Genomic DNA, 26,146 nt, shown 5'->3' with positions numbered 1-26,146 from the left:
GAAAGGCCCTGGATGATCTATGGGAGATACCTAACAGTCCAACCATAGAGTAAGGAATTTTATACAACTGAACAATACCCTTCGAAAGTGATAGTCTGGGTTCGTCTCCCAAGTTTACCATACAAGTACAACACTAAAAGTCTATTTTAGTCAATCGCCAACCTATTAGGTAAAGTAATAAGAATATACTACAACACCAATGTAGGGAAACGAGGTCGGTTTGTGAGACTTGCTATTTTGGTTGACCTAAACAAGCCTCTCCTACCATGCCTTGAGATTGATGGTTTCATCCTAAAAATTGAATACGAGGGTCTCCATAAAATTTGTTTCACTTATGACAAATATGAGCATTCTAAAGAAGGATGTGATGATAATAAAGAAAATGACCAACACCAGACCACCCTAGCGACAATCCTACAAAGTAACAAGAGACAAGGTAGCGATGATACCGATGGAAACCTATTTGGACTAGGGATGTTCGTGACAGGAAAACCAAGAAGACAAAGGAAAGAGAATTCCCAAAACACCAAGGAAAAAGAACATACAAGTTACAAATCAAGATTGAAATCTTAAACAACTGGAACGAGGAAGAAAACAACAACCATCAGGCTATCATAAACAATAGCAAGGCAGATCCGAACCTCGCTACTAGAACTAGAACTAAGGAAAACAAAGAAGTAGGGAAAGGCAATGACAAATATTGGAACCAACAGAGGAAAGGGAAGCAGGCCGATACTCATAAGGCTCTAAGGAATACCCAATACAAAGGTGCAGAAAATAAGACCCTTGGTGCTACACTTGTTGAAGTCCCAGTGACCTCGGGTACCGTTGACGAAAGAAAAGACTTGGGTGTGACACAAGCTATCGATAATATTCACATAATATCTAGCAATTGAGCAAAAATATTTGAACATAATCCATGTTTAAAAACCGATACTCACAAAGCTATATTTATTTTGGAAAGAACAAAAAGAAGTTACCCTCATAATAAACCAACCAAACTAAAGACCAACGACCGCAAAACTTTCAAAACATAAAAATAAGGTGATTATAAAACCCTAGCACCCCACTTTTAATCGATTATGTACAAACTCTTTCCACTCAAAGAAATGTGCTAGTAGGAGATGGTACAGAATGTAGTTGCAACCCAACAATTCCAAGATAAATAATTGAGGAAAACCTACAACCAAACCTGGGAATGAAAGATATATTGATGAACAATGATGGAAGCACTGATGGAACCCCTTTCTAACAACCCTTATCTATATGATAAATATCCTACTTTGGAACGCACAGGGTGTTGGACACCCAAACTTCTGGAGATACTTTAGAGATTTGATCAAGACTAATAAACCTGACTTAGTAGTTTTCTTCGAAACCAGAATGAGTGTCTCCAAAGCAAATATGATTATTGGTTCTCTTGGTTATGAGAACATTTTTCGCATAGAAGCACAAAAATATAGTGGGGATTTGGCTTATCTGGAATAACTAATCCAAATTTGAAATCTCCAAATTTCCAATTAATATATTAATTGAAAAATTAAGGAGAATAATGCTACTAGGTGGAGTTTCTTCACTACCATATATGCGAGCCCAACATCGCCATAAGGAACCAACTTTAGGACCAACTTTCGATCTTGAACCCAGGAAATAATGAAGCCTTGATTATTGGTGGAGATTTTAACTGTATTCTTAAAAATGATGATATACATGGGGGCAACAAAGAAAAGAGAGAGTAGCAGTCTTTTCAACAACTTTGTTTTCAACAACTGTCTCCTTGAACTAAACTATGTTGGTCAAAAATTCACCTGGAGCAGGGAGAATCTTTGGCAACGTCTGGACTGAGCTTTCATAAATGAGGAATGGAGCAGCTGACTCTCAGGCTCTATAGAAATCCATATAGATCGCATTGGTTTGACCATATTCCACTACTAGTTCAATCGACCAAAGAATCGGGGGTTAAGAAAAGACTTTTCCGGATGCTTGGAGCCTGGCTCTGTTGAGAAATAAACGAGTACGAAATTTTTTCTTATAACCAGATTAGTGAGAACGCGAAATAAAAGCGGAAAAATAATACCCGAAATTGATAACGGAGTTCAGCCAAATTATGCCTACGTCTCCGGACTGCTGTAGATCTTTTACTAAGAGAGAAAATTTACAAGTGTTTACAAAACACTCACTACTCACAAGAAAACTCTCTAGTATTGGGAGAAAGAAATGATTTAGGATTTTGGGATGATTTTGAAGCTAAATATGTTAGAGTATTTATAGTTGAAGCTTGATGACTAATCATGTAAATACCATAAAGTCCAGTGACTAAAAAATAATTTTCCCAAGCTAAAAATCAACAAAATTAGGCAGCTACCTTTGAATTCTCCTTCAGCCGCCCATATTGCCCACATTTGAATTCAACAAATTCAGCTTTGAATTTTCAACAATCTCCCACTTGAAGACTGATTTTAATCTGTCTTCACACCTTGATCAATGCAACAACATTTCTGTTCTCGTTATTCTAGCCTGTCAATTGAAACTGAACACAACTTCAGTTTGTCTGTAGTCACCGCCCTGTAAACCCACTTGTTATTGGGCAGTTTTTCCGTGGTTGCCTTGTCCCTCAACGTATTTGAAGGATTGTTCCTCACTTGAACATCCTCAGCAAGCCCTTGCTTTGACCCTTCTCTTATGATGGTCTCTGAATCCATGTTCTCTACATGAACATGCTCGGCAAACTCCTTGGACATGGCTAACTCCTCCTGCACTTGGCTTATACTTGACTTAGCAAACATTAACCGTATTGAGCCAACTTTCAACTCCTCCTCAATCTTGGGTTCATCCTCTTCTATGGAGAACTCGATCCTGGGCTCATCCATCACCTTGGATGACTCGGTTCCCCTCGGGTAATCTTGCAACACTTCTGGCATCTTAAGTCTGAGCTCTCTCATTTGCTCGACTCTTACCATCGGCTTAACATCTTTGACACTTGAACTTGTTTCAAGACTGCACACATCTTCTCCAGACTCACCATCTGGTTCATCATTGAGTGGATTTTCTTTGCCACTCGAGGAATAACATTCCTCATCCTTTGACTTGTTTTCATCATGGAATCTCTTGCCGCTACCCTCGGCTTTAGGCTTTGCTTTGGAAGTCTTGTTCTTCTTGACTCTAAATTCTTTGATGGACTTGGCGATTGTCAAAGCTTTAGACAACTCCTTAACTTTCCTTCGCTCCAACACTCTCTTCGCACATGGCTTCAATCCGAACATGAAGGTGAAGAATCCATCTTCTTCAGTCAAACTTGGGACTTTAAGCATGAGTTTTCTGAATCGAATCACATACTCCTTAAGTGTCTCTTTATGCCTGAGATGCCTCAACTTAGACCACGCCTCCATCCTGACATACTGTGAGCGAACTTGCTCACTTTTCACTCTCGGCTTGACGACTTTATCTCTTGCTATTGCACCGGGTCCCTTCTTGTGCTCGACTGCTTTGACACCTGCAGTCGCGCCACGTTTCCTTCTGGGTTCAGCTGCTTCAACATCAACAGCCTTGCCTCGTCTCGATCCTTGCTTGGCCGCATTGATCACCTCAATCAGACCAAGTCTTTTTCCTGGCTTGGTAGCTTTAACACTTGCGACCGCGCCAATTTCCGCTACTTCTCCTTCTCCCTTCTTCTTCATGATGGTTGTAAGGCGACGCTTCTCGGGACATCCTCTAATCAAATGAGGACCATCACAGAAGTAACACTTCAATTTTTCTTTGACCTCCTTCTTCTTTACTTGGCTTGTCACCTGCAAGCTTAGCCAGCTTTTCGGCTACAGCTATGGCCTCCGAAAGTCTCTGGGAATCACTTTGCTATCCTCCGAGTATCGCCCCTGGTCTAAGTCATTCCAAGAAGCTCTTGAGCGCATCCCATTCACTCATTGCTCCCTTGCATCTGAGCATCTCCCTCTTGAGCTCATCAATTTCGTTTATCTAAGCCATCGATCCTACTCGAATCTGGCTTCTTTGGATCGTTTCTGACAATTTCTTGCAAACCATCATGTATTAGAACACCTCCGTCAATAAATTCGTATCGCCAACAAATTTTTTACTTTTCACAAAATTCACTATTCACATGAATAGTAATAAATAGTACCCTCGCAAAAAATTGACAAAATTCATAACCAAAAGCTCTGATACCAGTTGTTGAGAAATAAACGAGTACGAATAATTTTTCTATAACCAGATTAGTGAAAACACAAAATAAAAGAGGGAAAATAATATACGAAATTGATAATGGAGTTCAGGCAAATTATGCCTACGTCTCCGAACTGCTGCAAATCTTTTACTAAGAGAGAAAATTTACAGGTGTTTACAAAACACTCACTACTCACAAGAAAACTCTCTAGTATTGGGAGAAAGAAATGATTTGAGATTTTGGGATAATTTTAAAGCTAAATGGGTTAGGGTATTTATAGTTGAAGCTTGATGACAAATCATGTAAATACCTTAAAATCCAGTGACTAAAAAATAATTTTCCCAAGCTAAAAAATCAACAAAATTAGGCAGCCACCTTTGAATTCTCCTTCAGCCGCCCATATTGCCCACTTTTGAATTCAACAAATTCAGCCTAATTTGAATTCAACAAATTCAGCTTTGAATTTTCAACAGGCTCGACCACCCAAACTTTGAGGAATTGTTGAACAAACATTGGGTAACAAATGGCAATATTAACACAAACTTGGAAAAGTTCAAGAAAAAGGTCACCAAATAGAATAAGGAAACATTTGGTAGCATTAGCAAGAGAGAAAAAAATAGCTTCAAGCTAGACTAAGAGCGATTGACAGTGTTTTACAAAGAAAACACTCGAATTTCTTAGTCCAATTGGAAAATGAATTTAAAACTTATATGGAATAAATGCTCAGACAAGAGGAATTTATTTGGTTTCAAAGAGCAAGAAGTAAATGGGTACTATACGATGATAAGAACACTAGTTACTTCCATAAAAGTGAAATTGCTAAACAAAGAGCAAATATTATCTCAGCATTGAAAGTCACTAATGGAGATATTTTTATAGACCACGAGGCTTTGAAATCACACGCTATTTAATTTTTTAAAGAGATCTTCACAAGCTTCATTGGAGACAACCAAATTTCAACCTAGAAGAACCAGTTTCCAAAAATTTAGGCAAACCAGCTCACAACATTGGAAGCTCCTGTAGAGAAACTAGAAATAAAAGAAGCGGCTTTCAGTATGGGCCCCTTTAAAGCTCCCGGAGCAGACGACATCTATGCCATGTTCTACCAGAAAAATTGGGACTGAGTGGGGGAAAATGTTTGTGAACTAGTCAAGAAAATCCTAAAAGGTGAGGCCATGGATGAAACCATTAATAGAACTTTGTTGGTGTTGATCCCGAAGGTAGAAAATCCCATAAAACTTTCACAATTTCTAATAAGTCTATGTTCAGTCATCTATAAAATTTTTACAAATGTCATTGTCAATCGAATTAAACCCATACTCCCCGACCCCATCTCTTGTAACCAGACCAGCTTTATCCTTGGTCGAGCGATCACTGACAATATCGTAATAGCATAGGAAATCATCTACTCAATGCAGCTAAAAAAGGAAGCGTTGGATGACTATCAAAATAGATTTAGAGTAAGTGTATGATCGCCTCGAATGGTCTTTCATTGACGACACACTTAAAGATATTGGCATCCTTGACCCCCTATGAAACATAATTATGAAATGTGTTAGTTCAGTGTCCACTTAGATTGTCTGAAATGGATCTCTCACATACACTTTCAGACCATCGAGAGGCATTAGGCAAGGCGACCAACTATTCCCATACTCAACAATGAAGCTTGGAAGCCAATAAAGCTCGCCAAATCTGGACCCGAAATATCTCACCTATTTTTTGCTGATGACCTCTTCCTCTTTGTAGAAGCCGATGTTTCTCAATTAAAACAACGAGGAAGGTCATACAGAATTTTTGTACCAACTCTAGGAAAAAAGTGAGCATTTCAAATACCAACATATTCTTTTCTTCTAATGTTCCTAAGGATACCAAAATCATCATCAGTATAAGTCTAAGCTTCAAGGAAGTTAACGATCTCGGCAAGTACCTCAGGGTCCCTCTTTTGTATAAAAGGGTCACAAGGAAAATGTACCAACCAACAATACATAAGGTAAGAAACCACTTGACAGGTTGGAAGGCTCAGCCCTTATCCCTTGCGGGTAGGCTCACTTTAGCCAAATTTGTACTTTCAACAATTCCCTATTACACGATGCAATCTGCGATGCTGCCGAAAGGAACTTGTAGTGACCTAGAAAAGCTGAACAAAAACTTTTGTTTGGGGTCAAACTGAAGAAAGAGGTGGTACCCACCTATTTTTTAACTGGGAGAACCTGTGCAAATCTCCCAAGGAAGACATGATGTGCATGAAGCAACTTAGCTACAAAAATATAGCTTTCTTCATGAAATTGGCCTATCATTTTGTTACTTAGAAGGATCAAATATGGGTTAAAATTCTACAAGGTAAGTACAAAATTAAAGAGATCTTGCTTGAGTCCCTAGCTTGTAAAAATGACTCGCATATATAGAAAATGTGGGAGAATTGGATTTTGGGAACCTTTCGAGAAAATGTAGTATGGAACCTAGGGAACGGTGAATGTATTGAATTTTGGGAGGACAATTGGATTAAGGACTTGGGTCCTCTTCGATTTCATTGTCTCCAACCGAACATCATTAATGAAACTCCTTGCAAAGTAAAAGACCTCATCAATGATAACAACGAATGGAAGTGAGAAAAAATCAAGAACATACTCCCATGAATAGCTATCTTAGCCCTTGAGGCAATACCTCCCCACTTGACCCGTAAATCGAAGATTCTGTTGGTTGGAAAGGCACAAAGAATCGATCGTTCTCAGTAAAGTCAGTATACAACCTTGCCCTTAGTTTCATAACTGAACAGTCAGACAGGACCTGAGAGATTCTAGCAAAGTACCAAAACTTCCCTAGAATTAAGGTGTAGTTGTGGTTGGTCATCAATGACAGGCTACTCACGAATGTCGAAAGAGTCAAGCACAATATGGCTACCGACGCTAGGTGTCAAATATGTGGAGCAAACAAAGAAAACATTGATCATATCCTTAGATACTACCCCCTGACCTTTAAGATTTGGAAGAGAATGCTACCACCTGAAAAACTTGTGGAGTTTATGAGTTTCCATGTAAAGACCTGACTCGTGGAGAATCTAGAGAAATTGAGGGAAATAAAGGAAGAGATTGGACATTAACCAACTTCCTTTGGAACCACCGTATGGGCATTATGGGACAGAAGGAACAAAACCATCTTCGACTAGGAGGGATGCAAAAGGGAGCCAACTTTGAAAAAGAAATAAGACTGACCCGAGAATTTTTTAACTCCAAGAACCTTAAAACCACGCAGAAGGTTTAGACTCAAGGAAAGAGAGAATAGAAATGGAAAGCACCATGTGCTCCTTGGATAAAACTTAACACAGATGGTACACAAAAGAGCTCCTCAGGGGAAACGACATGTGGAGGCGTAATAAGAGATGATGCAGGGAATTGGTTACTAGGGTATGCAAAGAAAATTGGCATCTACTCGGTGTTGGAAGCTGAACTCTGGGGAATCTTCGAGTGCTCCAGATGGCTTGGAAGCTTGAACAGAGAAAAGTACAACTCGAAACGGACATCAAGGAAGCCCTCAAACTAATACGAGAGAGGAAGGTAATAGCAGGAACCTAACCATTGTCCAATATAAACATCATATGCTCGAGAAGGATTGGGACTTGAGGGCTATGCATATCCCAAGGGAAAATAATAAGCTAGCAGATTCCCTCGCCAAACTTGCATGGAACCACTCTCGTGGCCTACATGAATTTCAACAAGCACCAAAGGACGTGGAAGCCATAGTCTAGAAGGAGAGCTGTAGAACAGCGTAGTTCATAGTATTTCTTATGCTAAAAAAATTAAAAACAATTACTTGTAAAAATTATTAATAAATTTTAACATGTCCTCTAAATTGTAAGATGTAAAGGTCATATAATTAAAGATACTACAAAAAAATATTGTTGGTCGGACAAGTATGTGATACAGTATATTAATAAAGTGCATTTATTTTGATTGATATTAAAATTTTGAAATATTTGTTCTTTAGAAAAGATTGTTTATGTATTTATAAATATGATTTTTTTTATAAAACGTAAATTTTCATTAAATGAAAAGGTAAAGTATAATTAATGTGATACAATTCTAAGAGGAAAATCAAAAGACGTGAAGAGAAATAAAACCAAAATATTCTTTTGAATATATGCTTCATTTTTTTAAAAAAAATATAATAATTATCATTAATTTCCATGTCTATATTCAATCGTATACGCAAAATTGATGAAGGCATGGAGATTGAGAAAATCAATATGATATATTGCTATACAAACGGTTCTAAATCCATCGACAAACTACCACACAAGGGGATCTAACTATACAATATCATCGATATTTTTTAATTAGAAGTTTCATCGTGATAAATACATCATGAAATGTTAAAATATCATAACGATAGAGAGAACTTACCATAAAAGCATATGAACAATTATCTCACAAAAGCAAATAAAAACAAACACATCAAGAATATACAACAAGAAAGAAATAAAAATAAAGAAGATATTTTAGATCTAAATAAAAGGAAATAAAAAATAAGAAAAGAAAATACCACCACGCTATACTAGTTTAGACTAAAAGCAGAAGGGTGTATAGAAACCAATTACATGATGAAGAATTAAAGGTAGAAAATTCTAAATAAAAAAGTGAAGCACCTTTGATATAGTTTTATGATTATTTGGAGTATTTAATAATGACGTAATTAATAACGCTATAATTTGACTCAACTGATTAAAAAAAACTGAACCCGTTTCTGGTGTGCTTTCTTTTTGTTATCTTTTAACAGCCCCTTTTCTCAATAGAAAAACTGAACTGATGACAATCCTTGCACAATCTAAACTCGAGTTTAAAAGAATAGGGTTTGAGGTTGAATTCATCGGAGTTTTGGTTTTAGATGCAAAATTATTTAAACCGCGAAGATGAAGGTAAATATTTTTACTTGTTTTATTGTATTTACATTTGTTAAAGAAATTGTTATATAAAATTATGGTAAACTTGGAAGCATTGAGTTTGGGTTAACTTGACTTACCATGCACGTATAGGGCGAACTGCGTACTGTCCCATTACAGCCAGGCATTAAGTAATCTTACAAATGCTATCTCGTTTCCTCTCACCTTCTTACTTACTACCTACTTTCAATGAAATCCATTTGAATCTTGTCATACTTGTTCAATAACTTTTTCCTTTTTTTATAAACTCATCTAGTGGCCTCGATTATTAGAGAAAGTGTCGTTTTTACTAGATGTCTTAAGTTCAAACAGTTGTATCTTTGAGTGTGTGCATTGTCAATGATTAAGAAAGATTTTGAACATATATTATCTTATAATCACTATAACACTACTAAAAAAGTTTTTTTTTTCATGAATAAAAGGCAACAAATTAGTTGTCTGGAATTGACTTCAAACGAGTCCAAGAAACATGACTCATCAACAAAGGTAAAGTGTTCCAAATATGTACATACTTTTTCCTTTCAACTACTATATACTTTTAGTAAATTAAAATAATGCCCACTCCTTAATTTCCCATACTTCATGAGGGTGTAAGTGGATTTAGGCCGGGATGAATTGAAAGGTAGGCAGAGTTAGTCGTTTTTTTAGAAATTTTAAATTTTCATATATTTTAGATATTTTTTTTTATTTTTTATTGATAATTTGTTTTCAACTTCTAAAATTTTATAAATTCGTTAATCTTAAATTTTTATAACTTCACTTAACATAAAATTATATGTTCATCCCTAGATTTAGACGGTATAAATAATAATATTATTAAATATATAATATAATGTAATATGGAAAGAGAGAATGTTAAGATGGCTTGAAAATTACTCAAGGATTCGAGTGGGGAAGTCAGCATAGAGAGGAGGGGACTCATTATTGTCAAGCTCGCCCTTCACACGAGGATGATAAAATGGACCCCAAAACTAAAATATGTTCATATATAATTGGTATAAAGCAATATGGCATCTCTCAACTTGGTAAAATTATTCAAGTTGGTCCTTCATCTCTTTATTGTTCAACATTAGTCTCTCAACTTGACAATTTTTCTTATTTTAGTCCTTTTAAGGATATGGAACTGAGACAACACATCATCAAAATAATAAAAAAAATCTAAGTTCGAGGATTAATGTGGTCTGCAAAAAAATCAATGGTCAAATCAGAAAAAATTGTCAAATTCAAGGATTAAATATTATGTTATCCCTGTATAAATGTATAATATAACAAATGGCGAATGCGTTAAGCTGCAACATCCTTAGTTCCCTCTCCCCAATCCCATTTATGGTTCGTTACGCTAAATCCTCACAAATCCCTATTTAAATTAATTATTATTCCTGTTTAGGAGAGTATAATTAATTCCAAGAATATATGGCCCCAATTTACGTTACCTTCACCTGCATCTGCATGCCATCTTCTTTTCTACTCAAAAATAAACAATCAAACATCGTCGATACACTCACATTTACAGTTGTATAATTATTAAAGGTTAACATAAAATTCCGAATTATAAGTTCAAATGGAGTTAGGCATGTAGAACTCGAATCCGATCCAATAAAATAGAGGAGGTTTTGAGAGCAGAGATACGATCAGTTGCCATCAAACAGCTAATGAAAACGTGGAAAATGAGAATGAGACAACAGTTGTTGATGGGCGGCGACAAGTTTGCATCGACGACCAGTAAACGTTGAAACTAATTTACTGATTAAAAGTAATTAACGACCACATAATCCTTCATCTTAGTCAAAGTTAGTCACCGACCACCATCAGCATTGCTTTTTTATTACATTTGCTCATTACACAGGCTTTTTTTTCTTAACAAATATCATCGTAATATTTTGAATTGATATATTAAAAATAGATAAATTGTCATTTTTATTGTACTTTATTTTTATTGGTATTGAATTTTTTTATAATCAAAACATTTATATTGCATCAGTCGTAAACAGTATTAGCGAGAACAACATTATTAATACAATTAGGACAATCATAAATAACATATAATTGTCATAACAAATAGATAAATATGGTTTAAGTCATACAAAATACGGAACTCCAATATTATAAACCGAGTAATAATAATATGTATGACAAAAATAGAGTTACACGTGACATATGACATAAGGTCAATTATTATACATGCTCACTACATATACCAATAACAAAAACTGGATAGATAAATAACTGAAATTCTACTCAGTGATGGTGCTCCTCAAATCAACACCTTGAAACCTATAAATGAAAATATTTTGAACGTTGATCTAAAGTGCTCAAGTGCCACACAATAATAACTCTTTTATACTACATACACTTTATAATATAAGCATGTCATAAGGTATAACTGGAGAAGCAAAATCATTAATATAATATGAATCCACATATAAGCATCATGATGTAGTCTAGTATCACATAACTTCAGAATCACACATCCCTCTAGCTACTATAACATCAGTACTTTAAATGAGACTTGGATAACTCTAGCACCAGGAACTTATATCTATTGCCTCGCAAATGTCAAGTATCTCGGATGATGTCTAGGTCACTATAGCATCGGGAACATACACTTGGCTAGTCTACTCCACTTGAGTATATTGTATGAAGTCTAGGTCACACAAAATTAGAACGTACATTCAGCTAGCATACCTTATGTGTCACGGTACAACTTTTAGAAAATTTGGATGATCCCCTCATAAAATAGACAATCGTCATACACAAGTAACTCGAGTGTACTCGTTATTTCCCGAATATCAAACAAATGCATCAGTTTTATGAAATCTCACATCATAAAAATTATCATGCTTAACAATCCTATTATACAAAGTTCTCATTATTAAAGCTTATTACACATTCTTAAATGTTATAAAAGCCCTATTTACTCAAGGCTTACTCGTTCAAGAATCTAGTATCTAACCCTCACGATTAGTAGTACTTATATACAAATATCGATAATTTCATTGTTAAGAGTGAACCTCCATATGATGAAGATAACAAAAGTGGGCTATCAGTACCAGGTAAACTATAAAGTATTTTTTGGTATTGATTCCTTCATAGGTACCCCATCATATGGCAATGGTTGATAGAGCCCCTCATCCATGATCTTCCCTCGAAGAAGAAATGTTCTGGTCTGAGCATCATTCACAAAGCACTCAAAAGCATGAAACTCATGAAAAACGTTATTATCACGCGTGAACTGTGAGACAGATAATAGTTTCTTCTTAATATTAGGAACATGCAACATGTTTTGTAAAACTAAAGATTTATGTCTCGTAGGTAAGAAACCTCGACCAACATGATCAATTTTGACCCCCTCACCGTTGCCCATGAGTAAGGTATTCACACCAGTATAAACAGTACCTAAGTCAAAGACTGATAGATCATTTGAGACATGATGCGTAGCACCTGTATCAGGATACCAAGAAGTTTCTGGAGGCACTGAGGAGCGAGTTGAACTAGAAGCAACAAAAGAGTTGAACACTGTAGGAGTCGTGGAAGCAAAGGATGGTTACCCAAAAGGTACAGGAAACTGATAGTATCCTGAGACATGAGGCATACCAGTCATTCTTGGTAAACCTTGACCAGCCGAGTAAAACACCGGTGACTGTGAATAAGGAACAAATGGATGAGGAATGAGCGAGAAAGATTGAATCGTATGAGCGAACACTTGCCCTCCAGATTGTTGTTTGACTGGATTTATTTGAGAAAACTGTTTCTGGACATCACCAGTTTGCTCCTCACCTCCAGTTACCCCAGTAAAGTCACGATCAAAGCGATGATAACACTTTTGCACCACATGGCCAAACTTACCGCATAATTGGCATTGAGGTCTGTTTGAACTCTGTCCTCGACCTCGACCACGATAACCACCACAAATGGTTTTATACGAATAAGGTTAAAGTTTTAAATTAAAGCATAGAAGGTTTAAACTTAAAACGAGGTTTTAAGTCTTTATGCTCAATAAATGTTTGTCATGTTAATGTGACATATATGATTTGTATATCGATATATATATAGGCTATGGGTGTTAAATCACACATCCCTATAGCTATTATAACACCAGTACTTTAAATGAGACTTGGATCGCTCTAGCACCATGAACTTATATCTATTGGCCTCGCAAATGTCAAGTGCCTCGGATGATGTCTAGGTCACTATAGCATCAAGAACATACAATTGGCTAGTCTATTCCTCTTGAGTATTTTGTATGAAGTCTAGGTCACACAACATTAGAACGTACATTCAACTAGCATACTTTATGTGTCACGGTACAACTCTTAGCAAATTTGGATGATTCCCCTCATAAGATAGACAACCGTCATACACAAATAACCTGAGTGTACTCGTTGTTTCCCGGATATCAAACAAATGAATCAATTTTATGGAATCTCACATCACAAAAGTTATCATGCTTAGCAATCCTGTTGTACAAAGTTCTCATTATTAAAGCTTATTACACATTCATAAATATTATAAAAGCCCTCTTTACTAAAGCCTTACTCGTTCAAGAATCTATTATCTAACCCTCACGATTAGTATTGGTATAAGTATCAGTATCCTATCTATTGAATTTGGATCGGGTAATGTAGAACAAGGGCAATCCTTCTAATTAAATTTGCTCGTTTTGCAAACGCCAAGATTCAAAATCTAACATTGCTTAAGAGATCTAGTGCCACATCGCACTAGACCAACTGGTTGTTGGTTTAAATAATTGTATATAAACTTATATTTATGAAATACATATACATATTTTATTTTATTTGTTTATAGTATGAGGTGACTATGGCGTAATATATTTTCAGAATTTTTTTTAATCAACACGCATACATTTAATGAGCTTAATTTGAAAAATATAAACACAAATATCATTAAAATCGAACAACACAATTTACAAATGAAATTATAATTAATCAACATATTTATATAACTGTAAGAAAATAAAATACGATCGTACTTGTATAAATAAATTGACAATCTAAATTTATCAGGGTCTTATTCAAAATGATTTTAAATATAACCCACACATATTAAAACTTAAAAATAAAATGCATTTAGAGTAAAAATCCAGAAACGATGGAGCAGTGAAGAGTGAGAGAAAAGTTGATTCAGAGAAAGTAGATGGAAAAAGTGAAGAAGAAAGTTTTAGCAGTGAGGCGTGTCAAAGTCAATCTAATTGTGGATTCAGATGAAGTGATAATAATAGAGAAGACCAGTCAAACATCTCTGCAGCGCGTTCCCATGATTATGAACCCCCTCCTCATGTCGCGTTACATCGCATGGCTCAGAATTTTGCAGATCTGTGTTTATAACACTTAAAACACCATCGTCTCTGCTTCCAGACTATGCCGCACAGATACGATAAATAAAATAAAATTGAAAACTACGAACATAATATAAAATATTAAAAAAACAAGTAAAGTATTAACGTAGTCTGTCCCGACATTAGAGTTTGAGTTGAAACTGGACTCTACAATAACTAAATTCAATCTTTTTTAAAAGCAAATATCAGTAATTTGCAAAAACGAGTGTCTTATGGTTAGGCGGTCGTTGTTGTTTCAAAGAAATTGGGTCCGATTTTAATTTTGGTCGGTTTAAATGGACCGTGGTTGATTTTCTCTTCCCAAATGGGCAGAAATTAAACAATAGAAATTGGCTTGAAACATACTCAACCACACATGGATAAAAGCCCCATCACGTGGTTGCGCATGCATGCATGCAAAGCAAAGGCTCTCCCTTTTTAGGGTTTTTGTTTTTATTCACAAATCACAGCAGATACGAGGGATGATCCTAATGCGTTAAGCAACATCCTCTGTATTGTCTCCTTCAAATTCTCTGTCTTCTTCCCTCATTGTTTCGATATTAAGATAAACTGCACGTTTTCAAATGTTCCATTCAAGAGTGATTATTACCCTCAAATCCCAACGCGTGCAAATGCTCACTTCTCGGCACGTCGGTACGCTTCCGATGAACAACACTTTACCATAATTTCTTAATAAAATTATTGAGGGAACACATTGATATATTTCTACGTTAACCCGTCCCCAAGGACTTTAATCCTCAATCCTAAAAAAATCTTGTAGGTTTCATTTCTGATGTTTTTATTGGAGTAATAATGGCTGTTTTTGCTATATATGTATATATTTCATGGATGCACATGGCCGTATAATTACTGCCATGAATTTCCACCAAACGTTACCGATAGAGGTCCAGAAATGAAGATTTAGTAACAAATGACAACAAACTTGTTTGTTAGTTACACGGCTGAACTTATCAGCTCCTTCAATGGATAAAGCCCACACATTTCTCAACCACATCTCTTGGATTTTCATTTTCCACATGAAAATGGTAGAAAATATGAAATCTACGTAATATATGGGTTTGATTCACTATTTTATACGGATATCATTCATGAATTATTTGCTTCATTGGCATTTATGGGAACGCGTTTCGAATTATTCAATTATGACTATTTTAGGGTAAATTACATGTTTAGAATTTAAGCTATTATTTTTATTCTGTTTTGGTACCTAAACTTTATTTTTTTTTCAAAACCATACCTAATATTTAGTTTATGTTTCAATTTGGTACGCTCATTTAAAAATTAACTGAATTACTGACGTGATATTTTTTGTATTTTTCAATGATGATGTGGCATTACATTATGTTGATACGTCAACATCACCGTTAAGTTTTTAATGATAAGATACTAAAATGAAACATAAACTAAACATTAGGTGTGATTTTGAAAAAAAACTGAGTATCAAAATGGATTAAAAATAATAGTTTAAGTACTAAATATGTAATTTACCCTTTTATTCAACTTATTCCTCTTATGATTTGTTAATTATTTTTTATGTAAATATCCTTGCGTATAATATGTTTTGTTTTAATTAATTTCTTTATTAATTTGCATTGTCTTAAAAATTCTAATTCTAATCCATAAAAATTTGATTTTTATAACAAAAATTGGTTATAATGTTTCATTTGATTAATGTTTCGATAAAAATATATGAATATAAATATTATATCTAATTATTTTAAAATAAAAAAAATGGAATAAAAAAAGTGATATCAATCGTTATTCATTTTTTTTTAATTTTTAACAATTCCACCTTTATGATATGTTTTTTGTATTTATAACACATTTTTCTGTTTTTATGGCACATATCCGGCTGTTTGAAAGTTGTTCATGTTAATCTTTTTTTCAGGATTAGATTTGACATCGTCACGACTGATCAAGATGACACGTAGTTGTTATCATGTTGATATTCCTTGCTTTGGACCCTTGGATTGGATTTGTACACACGATTTGCGTTCGTGGATAGTATTTTTCACGTTGCTCGATCCTGATTTACGATTTGTCAGTGGTCTTTCAATAGCTTTATCCCATTTTGTGGTATGTTTGTCGATGTCATCAGATTTATTTGTATATATATTTTGTTCGAGTTTATTTGATTAAATTTTTAAATTGTTTCCTTGTATGATATGAATTTGCTAGTTTTCTTATGTTTAGGAAATTAAATATTTTTGTTATATGTTTAGTTTACGGTTGTGATTGTAAATCTTTATTGTAATTTGAATATTTTTTTTATTTTTAAAATATTAGAGATTTATATAAAAAAAACAATATCAATGAATAAAATATTATATATTCTTTTTAGGTAATTCAGATTTAAACAACGTTATCGATAAGAATACGTGTGAATTTTACGAATATAAAAGTCTAACAAATATTATAATAAAATCATATTAAAAATAATATAAAAACTTCATTCATAGTAAAAGATTTAATTGTGTTAACGTGTAAAAAAAAAAAAAGATGAGAGAGGGCCGATAATGGCTCTCTTATCACCGACGGAAGCTCACAATTCTTAAAATATCCACTTATGGTTAAGCAAAATCTCGTCATCCATTGAATACTTGCTCATTTCTATTACTCAAAAACTTCAGTTCCCAAGTTTATTTATTTGTGTATCCTTAAACGGTCCCCAAAAAAGAATTCAACATTTGTTATTTTCCACAATCCTAATTAATCAAAATGGATAATATGTTTCACGAGACATTTTAAAAAAAATACAGCTATAGTTTGGGACTAGGGAAATATTGAGATATTAAAAATATAAACCCGAATCTTACTCGAATTTTATAAATTAACTCGGAAACTTTGAACATATGAACAATCTGTTTTGCTCACATTCTTAGAAAAATAAATTCTAATTCAATTAAATCTTAATTTAACTAATATAATTTTTATAATATTTAAATATGTTATTTTAGAGGATTATAACTAAATATAATATAAAAATAAAAGTAACTGAAGTGAAACCTTTGTTTGTTGCAGCTGAGCCGTGGGACGAGTAACCCGAGTTCATTAACGAGAAAGCAATCTCCCACACCTGCAAACAAGGAGCGTGTGAATCACTCCAGAAACAATAGCCCAAAATGGCCGGCGGTGTTCACGCGCCGGAACGACGTTGATTCTCGTATAAATAAACCTTTGAGCAAAACTGTATAACAGAAAATAACCGTAGTTAGTTTTATTATTTTGCTACAACAAATTTAACCGCTTTCAAAACAAACCCACAACCCCGTAACCATTTTTTTTACCTGAACCAAACAATTAGTAGTAAGGAAAATTATCTTTTTTCACCTTTCTCCCTTAGCAACCCTTATCGTCTTTCCTCAAGCTCATATAAAAAATTAAAATTTAGAGTGCTCAGAGCTGTTGATTTTGTCAGTAAAATCATGAAACCGACGAGGAGAGAAAAGATATGGGTCCGGTCAACTGCATTTGACCGCAGAAACAACTACTAATTAGGGTCAAAAACGTAATTGAGTGTGTTCCCGTATATTTGTATTCTCGTAGTTTCTAATATTGTCACAAAACCAGCCGATACTGTTTATAAAAATTATTCAATATCAGGCATTAAATTTTAAAATATTATTTTCATTTCGGTTTTGTCGCTGTTCTTGTTTCTTTTTGCTCCTGTTATTATATATATATATATATAAGGTCGGGGTTTGCTTTCTCCATTTCTTCTCGCTTTTGAGCCACTGAGATTGGAGATAAAGGGATAGAGAACGAAAGGAAGAGAGAAATGAGAACCAGGAGAGGGGTTTGTTACCCTAGTGCCTATGTTTGTGTAGATAAGAAAACAGTCGTTAAAACCCGGGATTTCGCCGGAGATTTATTGGGTTGCCGGAAACGGCAAAGGTTATCCCCGGAGATTGATTTGTTCGATGTTTTACCTGATGATATCGTCGTTTCTATACTCTCTAAACTCAGCTCCAGCGCCGCTTGCCCTTCCGATTTCATCAACGCTTTGATCACGTACGTTCACTTTCACGGTTCACTGGACTTTTTTATTCTCATTTTTATTATGTTTCTTACGTTTTCTTTTGGCGAAAATAGATGCAAGAGATTTAATAATTTAGCACTCAATTCTGTGGTGTTATCTAAGGCGTCACCGAAAATGATTGCCGTCAAAGCCAAAAACTGGTCTGATTCAGCTCATCGGTTCTTGAATACTTGCGCTGATGCCGGAAACATTGAAGCTTGTTATACTCTCGGAATGGTGAGTTAACTCGGATTGTTGGAATCGAATTGATTTTATTTTACTAACTGAATATTATTATTTGTTGTTTTCAGAATCGAAGCATTCTCTAACGAGTTTACTGTTTTTATGATTTGTTATCAGATTCGGTTCTACTGTTTACAAAATCGAGGAAGTGGAGCCTCTCTTATGGCTAAGGCAGCGATTAGTTCCCACGCGCCGGCGCTTTATTCCTTAGCTGTGATTCAGTTCAACGGCAGCGGCGGTTCTAAAAACGATAAGGACCTAAGAGCCGGTGTTGCTTTATGCGCCCGTGCTGCTTTTCTCGGCCACATCGATGCCCTACGTGAGCTCGGCCACTGTCTGCAGGACGGGTATGGCGTCCGGCAAAACATAGCCGAGGGACGGCGGTTTCTCGTCCAAGCCAACGCCCGGGAGCTGGCGGCAGTTCTATCATCAGCTGCCGCTTCTAACATAAACACGCACTCTTGGCTGACCTGGAGCCCACACCCAATCCCTCACGTCAGCCTACGTCAGCCGGCCGCGCCAGGATGCCCATTGCTGAGTGATTTCGGATGCAATGTGCCGGCGCCGGAGGCTCATCCGGCAAGCAGGTTCTTAGCAGAGTGGTTCGACGCTCGGGGCGGGATGCCCGGGCCGGGTTTAAGACTATGCTCACACGTCGGGTGCGGGAGGCCGGAGACGAGGAAACACGAGTTCCGTCGATGTTCGGTTTGCGGGACTGTGAATTACTGCTCACGCGCTTGCCAGGCTCTTGATTGGAAGCTGCGCCACAAAGCCGAGTGCGCGCCTGCAGAACGGTGGCTCGATGAAGAAGCCGATGGTGGCGACGGTAACGGAGGTGTCGATGGAAATGAAGACGTGATAGCCGGAAGTTAAGAAAAACGTAACGGTGGTGTTTAATTAATGGTTTCAAGGCCCTGAAAATGAAAAAGAAGAATAATTAGAAAATGATCGTTGAAAGTTGAAACGGCAGAGTTTTCTTTCCCTTGTAAGTTAGAGTTAAAGATATTTAATCTCAAGTGAATTTTGAAATTCAAATTATTATTATTATTATTATATGTTTTTGTATTCTATTTTATAAAGCGATACTTGCGGGTAAGAGATTAAATCTTTGATATGGTAGTTTTTGCTTGCAATGTGGGTTTGGGAATTGCATAATTTTGAAGGTTGGGTTGCTTTAAACAAAATTATCACTTACTTTCCTTGAAAATGCTAATTCCAACTTTACATCTTCTTGGACAGCTTTTTACCTTCAGTTTTCCCTCTTCAGTTTTAATTATATTTTAAATCATTTTTTTAGTAATTTGAGATGATTATAAAATAATATTTATTAGAATTTTTTTTAATTATTGACAAAATATATATATATATATATATATATATATATATATATATATATATATATGTTCTATAGCCACAACTTCTTAAACAGAGAATATATAAAGAGAATAATATTATTTTTAATTATTGAAATCAATTAACTTGATGATTCCGAAATTTGAGATTTTTAAATTGAATAAAAAGGTAAATGCAAAATATTTCTTTAAGGTGTATTGACTTCAATTTTATTAATAAGTCACACTATTATTTATCATATTATATGCTTTATATAATTTATCATATTATTTTTATATCGTATCAATAGTTGTTTATTATATCATGTTTTATAAATTCTTTTAGCACACAACTAATATTTAATATGTTAAATAAAATTATTTCATGTTTGTTTATAGTATGTTCATATTATGCAACATATATTACCAAATGTATTTTAAAAGTGGCAGAATTAAGCCTACCAAAATATTTCAGTATAGTAATGTGGTAATGGTGGGGATGCAATCAGCAATGCACTTGTTTTCTTCCCTTTTTCATTTATTATTCTCTCTTTTAAATTTCTCCATTTATAAATTGGTCCAAGCCCAGCCCATTTAAAGGACATTACTTTTCGTTGGAATTTCGAACTATTTTGGTGGAATTATCCTATGCCAAAATTACTTTAACATTTATTTTGACATATATAGTTGGTGAGAAATTATTTAGGGATGTATGAATTTTTTTTTACAATAGATTAGAAATTTGTCATGTGAATATAACGAATTTCATGAAATATATTTTTTATTAAAATTTATCATGTGATATAACACGTTCTAATAAAAAAAATTATATTATGAAACTCGTCTATAAAACTCGTCATATAAAAAACTATATTTATTTGTAAAAACTGTACTAGCGGTATAAAATGGATTTACTATATAATGTTACCTGTTCGGTACAGAGCTTAAAGCCTGTAGCCCAAAATCAAAGAGTTTGGATTGGATCCTTTCTTTATTCTATTTCCTCCAGATTTTCTTCCCCTAAAATACCCAAAACAAAACCAAAGATGCGTTTGGTTCACGGAATGTAAGATTACCAGTAGGAATAATAGATTATCAGGGAGTAGAATTACTGAGAATGTTGTATTTTGTGTTTGGTTGGTTTAGCAAGAATTTAAAATTACCGTGTTTGGTTAAATGAATAAAAGATTATTGGAATGTATATTTAACCAAATTATCCTTATTATATATTTGTTTTTTAACAAGTTAAAAAATAATTATATATTTTCTTTAAAAAAATTAAATTCATAAAATTTATATAATTTTTTCACAAAATTAAAAATATAAAAAGGTTTAATGAAAGGGTAAAATTTTATTTTAATCTCTGAACTTCATATAAAATTTTAATTATAACTTTTTTTGTAAATCTAAAATAGTTTAAAGATAAATTTGTAATTTAACATTCGTAGAATTTTTATTATTCAATGACATAATAATAATATTTTTGAAAAAAAAGTAAGGGCATTTTAGTTCAAAACGCCGGAAATCCAACAATACCTAAGGAAAGGGAGGTAATGACATTCCTAGTAATATACCCCAAAAAATCCACTATTGGTAATGTAAGATTATCGGGAATGACATTCTCGGCTAACCAAACGGGGGAATGTGGATTCCATTCCCATGGGAATCTCACATTCCCCAACCAAACACACCCTTAGTGGATTTTTTGGGGTATATTATCGGGAATGTCATTACCTCCCTTTCCTTAGATATTGTTGGATTACCGGCGTTTTGGACTAAAATGCCCTTAAAATCTTTTTTTCTTTCAAAAATATTCTTTTTATGTCATTGAATAATAAAAATTCTACGAAGGTTAAATTACAAATTTATCCTTAAACTTACAAAAAAAGTCTATAATTAAAATTTTATATGAAGTTCAGGAGTTAAAATAAAATTTTACCCTTTCATTAAACCTTTTTATATTTTCAATTTTGTAAAAATATATATATAAATTTTATGAATTTAAATTTTTTAAAGAAAATATATAAATATTTTCCAACTTGTTAAAAAACAAATATATAATAAGGACAATTTGGTCAAATATACATTGAATAATCTTTTATTCTTTTAACCAAACACGATAATCTTACATTCCTGCTAAACCAACCAAACACAAAATACAACATTCACAGTAATCATATTATCTGGTAATCTTTTATTCCCACCAGTAATCTTATATTCCGTGAACCAAACGAACGCTAAATTCTAAAAGAGAAAATCGCCTCAGTGACCAAAAATGCCTTATAATATACGATTTTAACCAACTTTTTTTTGGATTTACCAAAATGACCAACAAAATCGCAATGCGAAATAAAAATCGCAACGCGATCTCCAGAATCGCAATGCAATAGTAAAAATTCGCATTGCAATTTTCCAGAATCGCAACACGAATATGAAAATCGCAACGCGAACATATAATTCGCAACGCGATTCTGACTATCGCAACGAGTATCCATAAAATCGCAACGCGTATCTGTAAATCGCAACGACAATACGTAAAATCACAACGCGTATCCGTAAATCGCAACGCGTATCTGTAAATCGCAACGAGAATACGTAAATCGCAATGCGTATCCGTAAATCGCAACGACAATACGTAAAATCGCAACGCGTATCCGTAAATCGCAACGCGATCGATAATTCGCAACGCGATCACCGGTATCGCAAATCAGTTTCCAGATTCGCAACGCGATTACGTAAATCGCAATGCGATTACGTAAATCGCAATGCGATTACGTAAATCGCAATGCGAATACGTAAATCGCAATGCGAATCTGTAAATCGCAATGAGATTCTGACTATCGCAATACTGAATTTCAAATTCGCAACTCGATTTCTGAATTTGCAACAGGTTTTAATTTCGCAACACAAATGTTTTGGGTATATAACTACGCAGCAGCAGCAACTCATAACCTAAATCCCTAAATCGTAACTCATTCCATCTCCATCTATCACTCTCTCCGGCGACATCCGTTCCTATATCCAACGACATCATTCCCCATCCGGCAACAGGTTTTAGTTTCGCAGCTCGTTTGTTTAGTAAATTAATTTACAATAATGAAATCATCTAATGTTGATCATGTTTAGATAGATTTGTGCTTTGGAGGGTCATGGGAGAATGTTCATAGTGTTTTACAATATATGCCTTTACCCATGAATCTTCAACTAAAACTGTCATTAAAAAAGTTAACTTATGAAACTCTAATGTTACGTGTTGCAAATAAATTGAATTTAGAGCCCCTAAGTGGATTTAGGCTATCTTATCAGAGAAATGGTAAAGTTTATTTGTTAACCGACAATGAAGATGTTGAACGATTCATTGCTTACATTAGTGTTTCAAGTGATGATGTTACATTGTATGTTGTTGAACCTAGAAGTAGTGAAGTTGGGTCAGTAGCGGGTAGTAATCAACTAAGTTTTTCAACCCCAGTTTATGGTGCTCAAAATTTAATGGTTCTACCACAATTTCATCACCAAGCAAATTTTGTTTCACCACATTTCCAATACCAAACACAATCTCAAAACCCACAACCTTTCCCTAATCCAAATCCCAATCAACTTTCAGCACCAAATTCCGATTTTCGTATTGACCAGTTAGACGATGATGAGCCAACAGAAAAAATTGTGAGTACTAGTCAGTATTCGAAATTTGATCTTGGTCAATACCCGGACTTTGATCTTGGTCAATACTCAGATTTTGATGATTTTTTAGAAGAACAAACAGACCCTGCGTGTAATGATTTTGATATTCGTCAATACCCGAATTTTGATGATGAAACAGTTGTTACCGAGGAAGATGTTGTTGATAATAATGAGGAGGAAGTTACGACTGTAAATGAACATGTTGAACATCCATTCTATAATTCATATAACACTGAAGAAGAAAAAGAAGAAGAAGAAATCCCCAAAGAAAAGTCCCCGAAGAAAATGCCACGGGAGTATAACTGGAATATGCCAGAATTACTTCAGATACCGGAAGAAGAGTTGGTAAAGATAGCAGTTGATTGTTACACAAAAATTATTCGTATCAAGAAAGATGATTGTTTTGATACAAAGGAAGACTTGAAGATAGCTTTGTATACGAAATGTATGGAAGATGGCTATCAACTAAAAGTTAACAAATCAAGCAAAGATCGTTTCGAAACAAAGTGTATGATTGACAAAAACTGTATGTGGCGTATGATTGCAAAGAGGATAAAAGATTGCGAAATGTTTCAAGTTAGGACTTTTATTGATAAACATACATGTTCAAGAACCCAAGTTTTTCCTCACCATAGACAAGCAAACAAAAAGGTGTTGGGTGGTTTTCTGGCTGAGTTAATGTTTTTGAATGGTAGGGTATATCGGGGACATGAAATTATGACTGACATGAATGCTCGGTTCAAGATTAGTATCTCATATTCTCAAGCTTGGAGAGCCAAATGTTATGCCTTGGAATTGTTGAGGGGGTCGCCAGAAGCATCGTTTGCCCAACTGCCGGCTTATTGTCACAATTTAAAGCTGAAAAATCCTGGGTCGGTAACTCATATCAAAACAGATAGAGATGGACGCTTTGAGTTGCTGTTTATCGCCATTGGTACTGTGGTTAGTAAATCAATATAATTATGTTGACTCATTTTTGTTAGTTACATGCATTTCACATTTAAATGATTATATTTCTTGTGTATATGATTTTGTAGATTCGTTCGTTTATTAATTACATGCGCCCATTTATTATAGTTGACGGAGCACATTTAAAAGGTCGATACCTTGGAGTAAACTTATTAGTAGTAGCCATGGATGCTAACAATGGGATACTACCAATAGCTTACGGGGTTGGCAAATCTGAAACCTCTGATTCATGGACATGGTTTATGGGGCATCTTAGGGATTGCATAGGTCCTATTAGCAATCTGACAATCATATCCGATAGGGCAAACTCAATTGACAACGCTGTTAGAAGGTGTTTCCCAGTTGCTTTTCATGGACTTTGTGGTGTTCATTTGTATAGAAATCTAAAATCAAGGTCTGCTGGTATAAAAAATCACAAATGAACATACTGGAAGACTGTAAAAGCTTATCGGGAAGTGGATTTTAATAAGCATATAAATTGTTTAAGACGTGTTTTGCCTCAGTGTGCTCAAACACTAGAAGATGTCGGGTTTGAAAGATGGTCAAGAGTACATCAACTTGGAGCAAAATATGGTTTCATGACGTCTAATAGTGCAGAATCAATCAACGCTCTAAGTCGTCATTCCCGTAAATTACCCATTACTATGTTAATGGAGTTTTTTCGAGCCTCTATTCAACAGTGGTACTACAAGAAAAGAAACCATGCAGATATTATTTCTTTAAATTCGTAACTTATCATATATTTTACTAAGTATTATTTATTTAAATTTACAGGAACATTGGAACATCGTGTTACACCATGGACAGAAAAAAAGATAACGAAACGTGTTGTGAAGTCAACGTCATGGAGAGTTGAACCATGTTCAAACACTTTGTTTGAAGTACTGGATAATAACTTAAATGGGCTTGTCGATCTAAATGCAAAGACGTATAGTTGTATGAAATGGCAAACATCTGGTTATCCGTGTGGCCATGTTATAAAAGTTTCTCTTCATCTAAACCAAGATGATTCAAGCGCATACGCTATGGATTGCTACACTACAGAAGTATATCGACAGACTTATGGCGAGATTGTCTACCCTATTCCACATCCTTCTGAGTGGGACATACCAGATGACTTACAAACAGTTTTGCCACCAGCCATGGACAGAAGGCTACCTGGCCGACCAAAAAGTCACGATCGTATACCGTCTAAGGGTGAAGAGAAGAAGAGATCGACATGTAGTCGGTGCAAGGAAAGTGGTCATGCAAGGTTGACATGTGGATCACCAGTGCCATCACAATCATCTTTTCCTCTACCAAAATATGGATCCTCATCAAAATCACAATCACAACCGGCTTCACCTTTTGGGACTGTTAACTTAGGTGATTTTTAAATGCAAACGTTGTATTATGTGTATATTATGTGTGAACTTTTAACATTTTCAGTTAGACA

General features: G+C 34.8%; 1 protein-coding gene across 1 annotated transcript; it reads left to right on the top strand.

Moving 5' to 3' along the window:
• Nucleotides 1-18,194: 18,194 nt before the first annotated feature.
• LOC120203712 (F-box protein At1g67340-like) lies at nt 18,195-19,709 on the top strand. Its single transcript, XM_039203902.1, has 3 exons — nt 18,195-18,480; nt 18,562-18,724; nt 18,848-19,709. Exons 1-3 carry the CDS (start codon nt 18,248-18,250, stop codon nt 19,601-19,603), a joined length of 1,152 nt encoding a protein of 383 aa, XP_039059833.1. The 5' UTR covers nt 18,195-18,247; the 3' UTR covers nt 19,604-19,709.
• Nucleotides 19,710-26,146: the final 6,437 nt, after the last annotated feature.

This window comes from Hibiscus syriacus, unplaced genomic scaffold (assembly GCF_006381635.1).
Source record: "Hibiscus syriacus cultivar Baekdansim isolate YM2019G1 unplaced genomic scaffold, ASM638163v2 tig00010263_pilon, whole genome shotgun sequence".
Taxonomy (NCBI): Eukaryota; Viridiplantae; Streptophyta; class Magnoliopsida; order Malvales; family Malvaceae; genus Hibiscus; species Hibiscus syriacus.
The sequence above is the reverse complement of the archived record's forward strand: the minus strand, read 5'-3'. Positions and strand labels throughout refer to the sequence as shown.

Coding starts and splice junctions, on each gene's coding strand:
- LOC120203712 (XM_039203902.1), top strand. CDS start 18,248: ATGAGAACCAGGAGAGGGGTTTGTTACCCTAGTGCCTATGTTTGTGTA. Junction 18,481..18,561: donor TTCATCAACGCTTTGATCAC/GTACGTTCACTT, acceptor TGGCGAAAATAG/ATGCAAGAGATTTAATAATT. Junction 18,725..18,847: donor CTTGTTATACTCTCGGAATG/GTGAGTTAACTC, acceptor ATTTGTTATCAG/ATTCGGTTCTACTGTTTACA.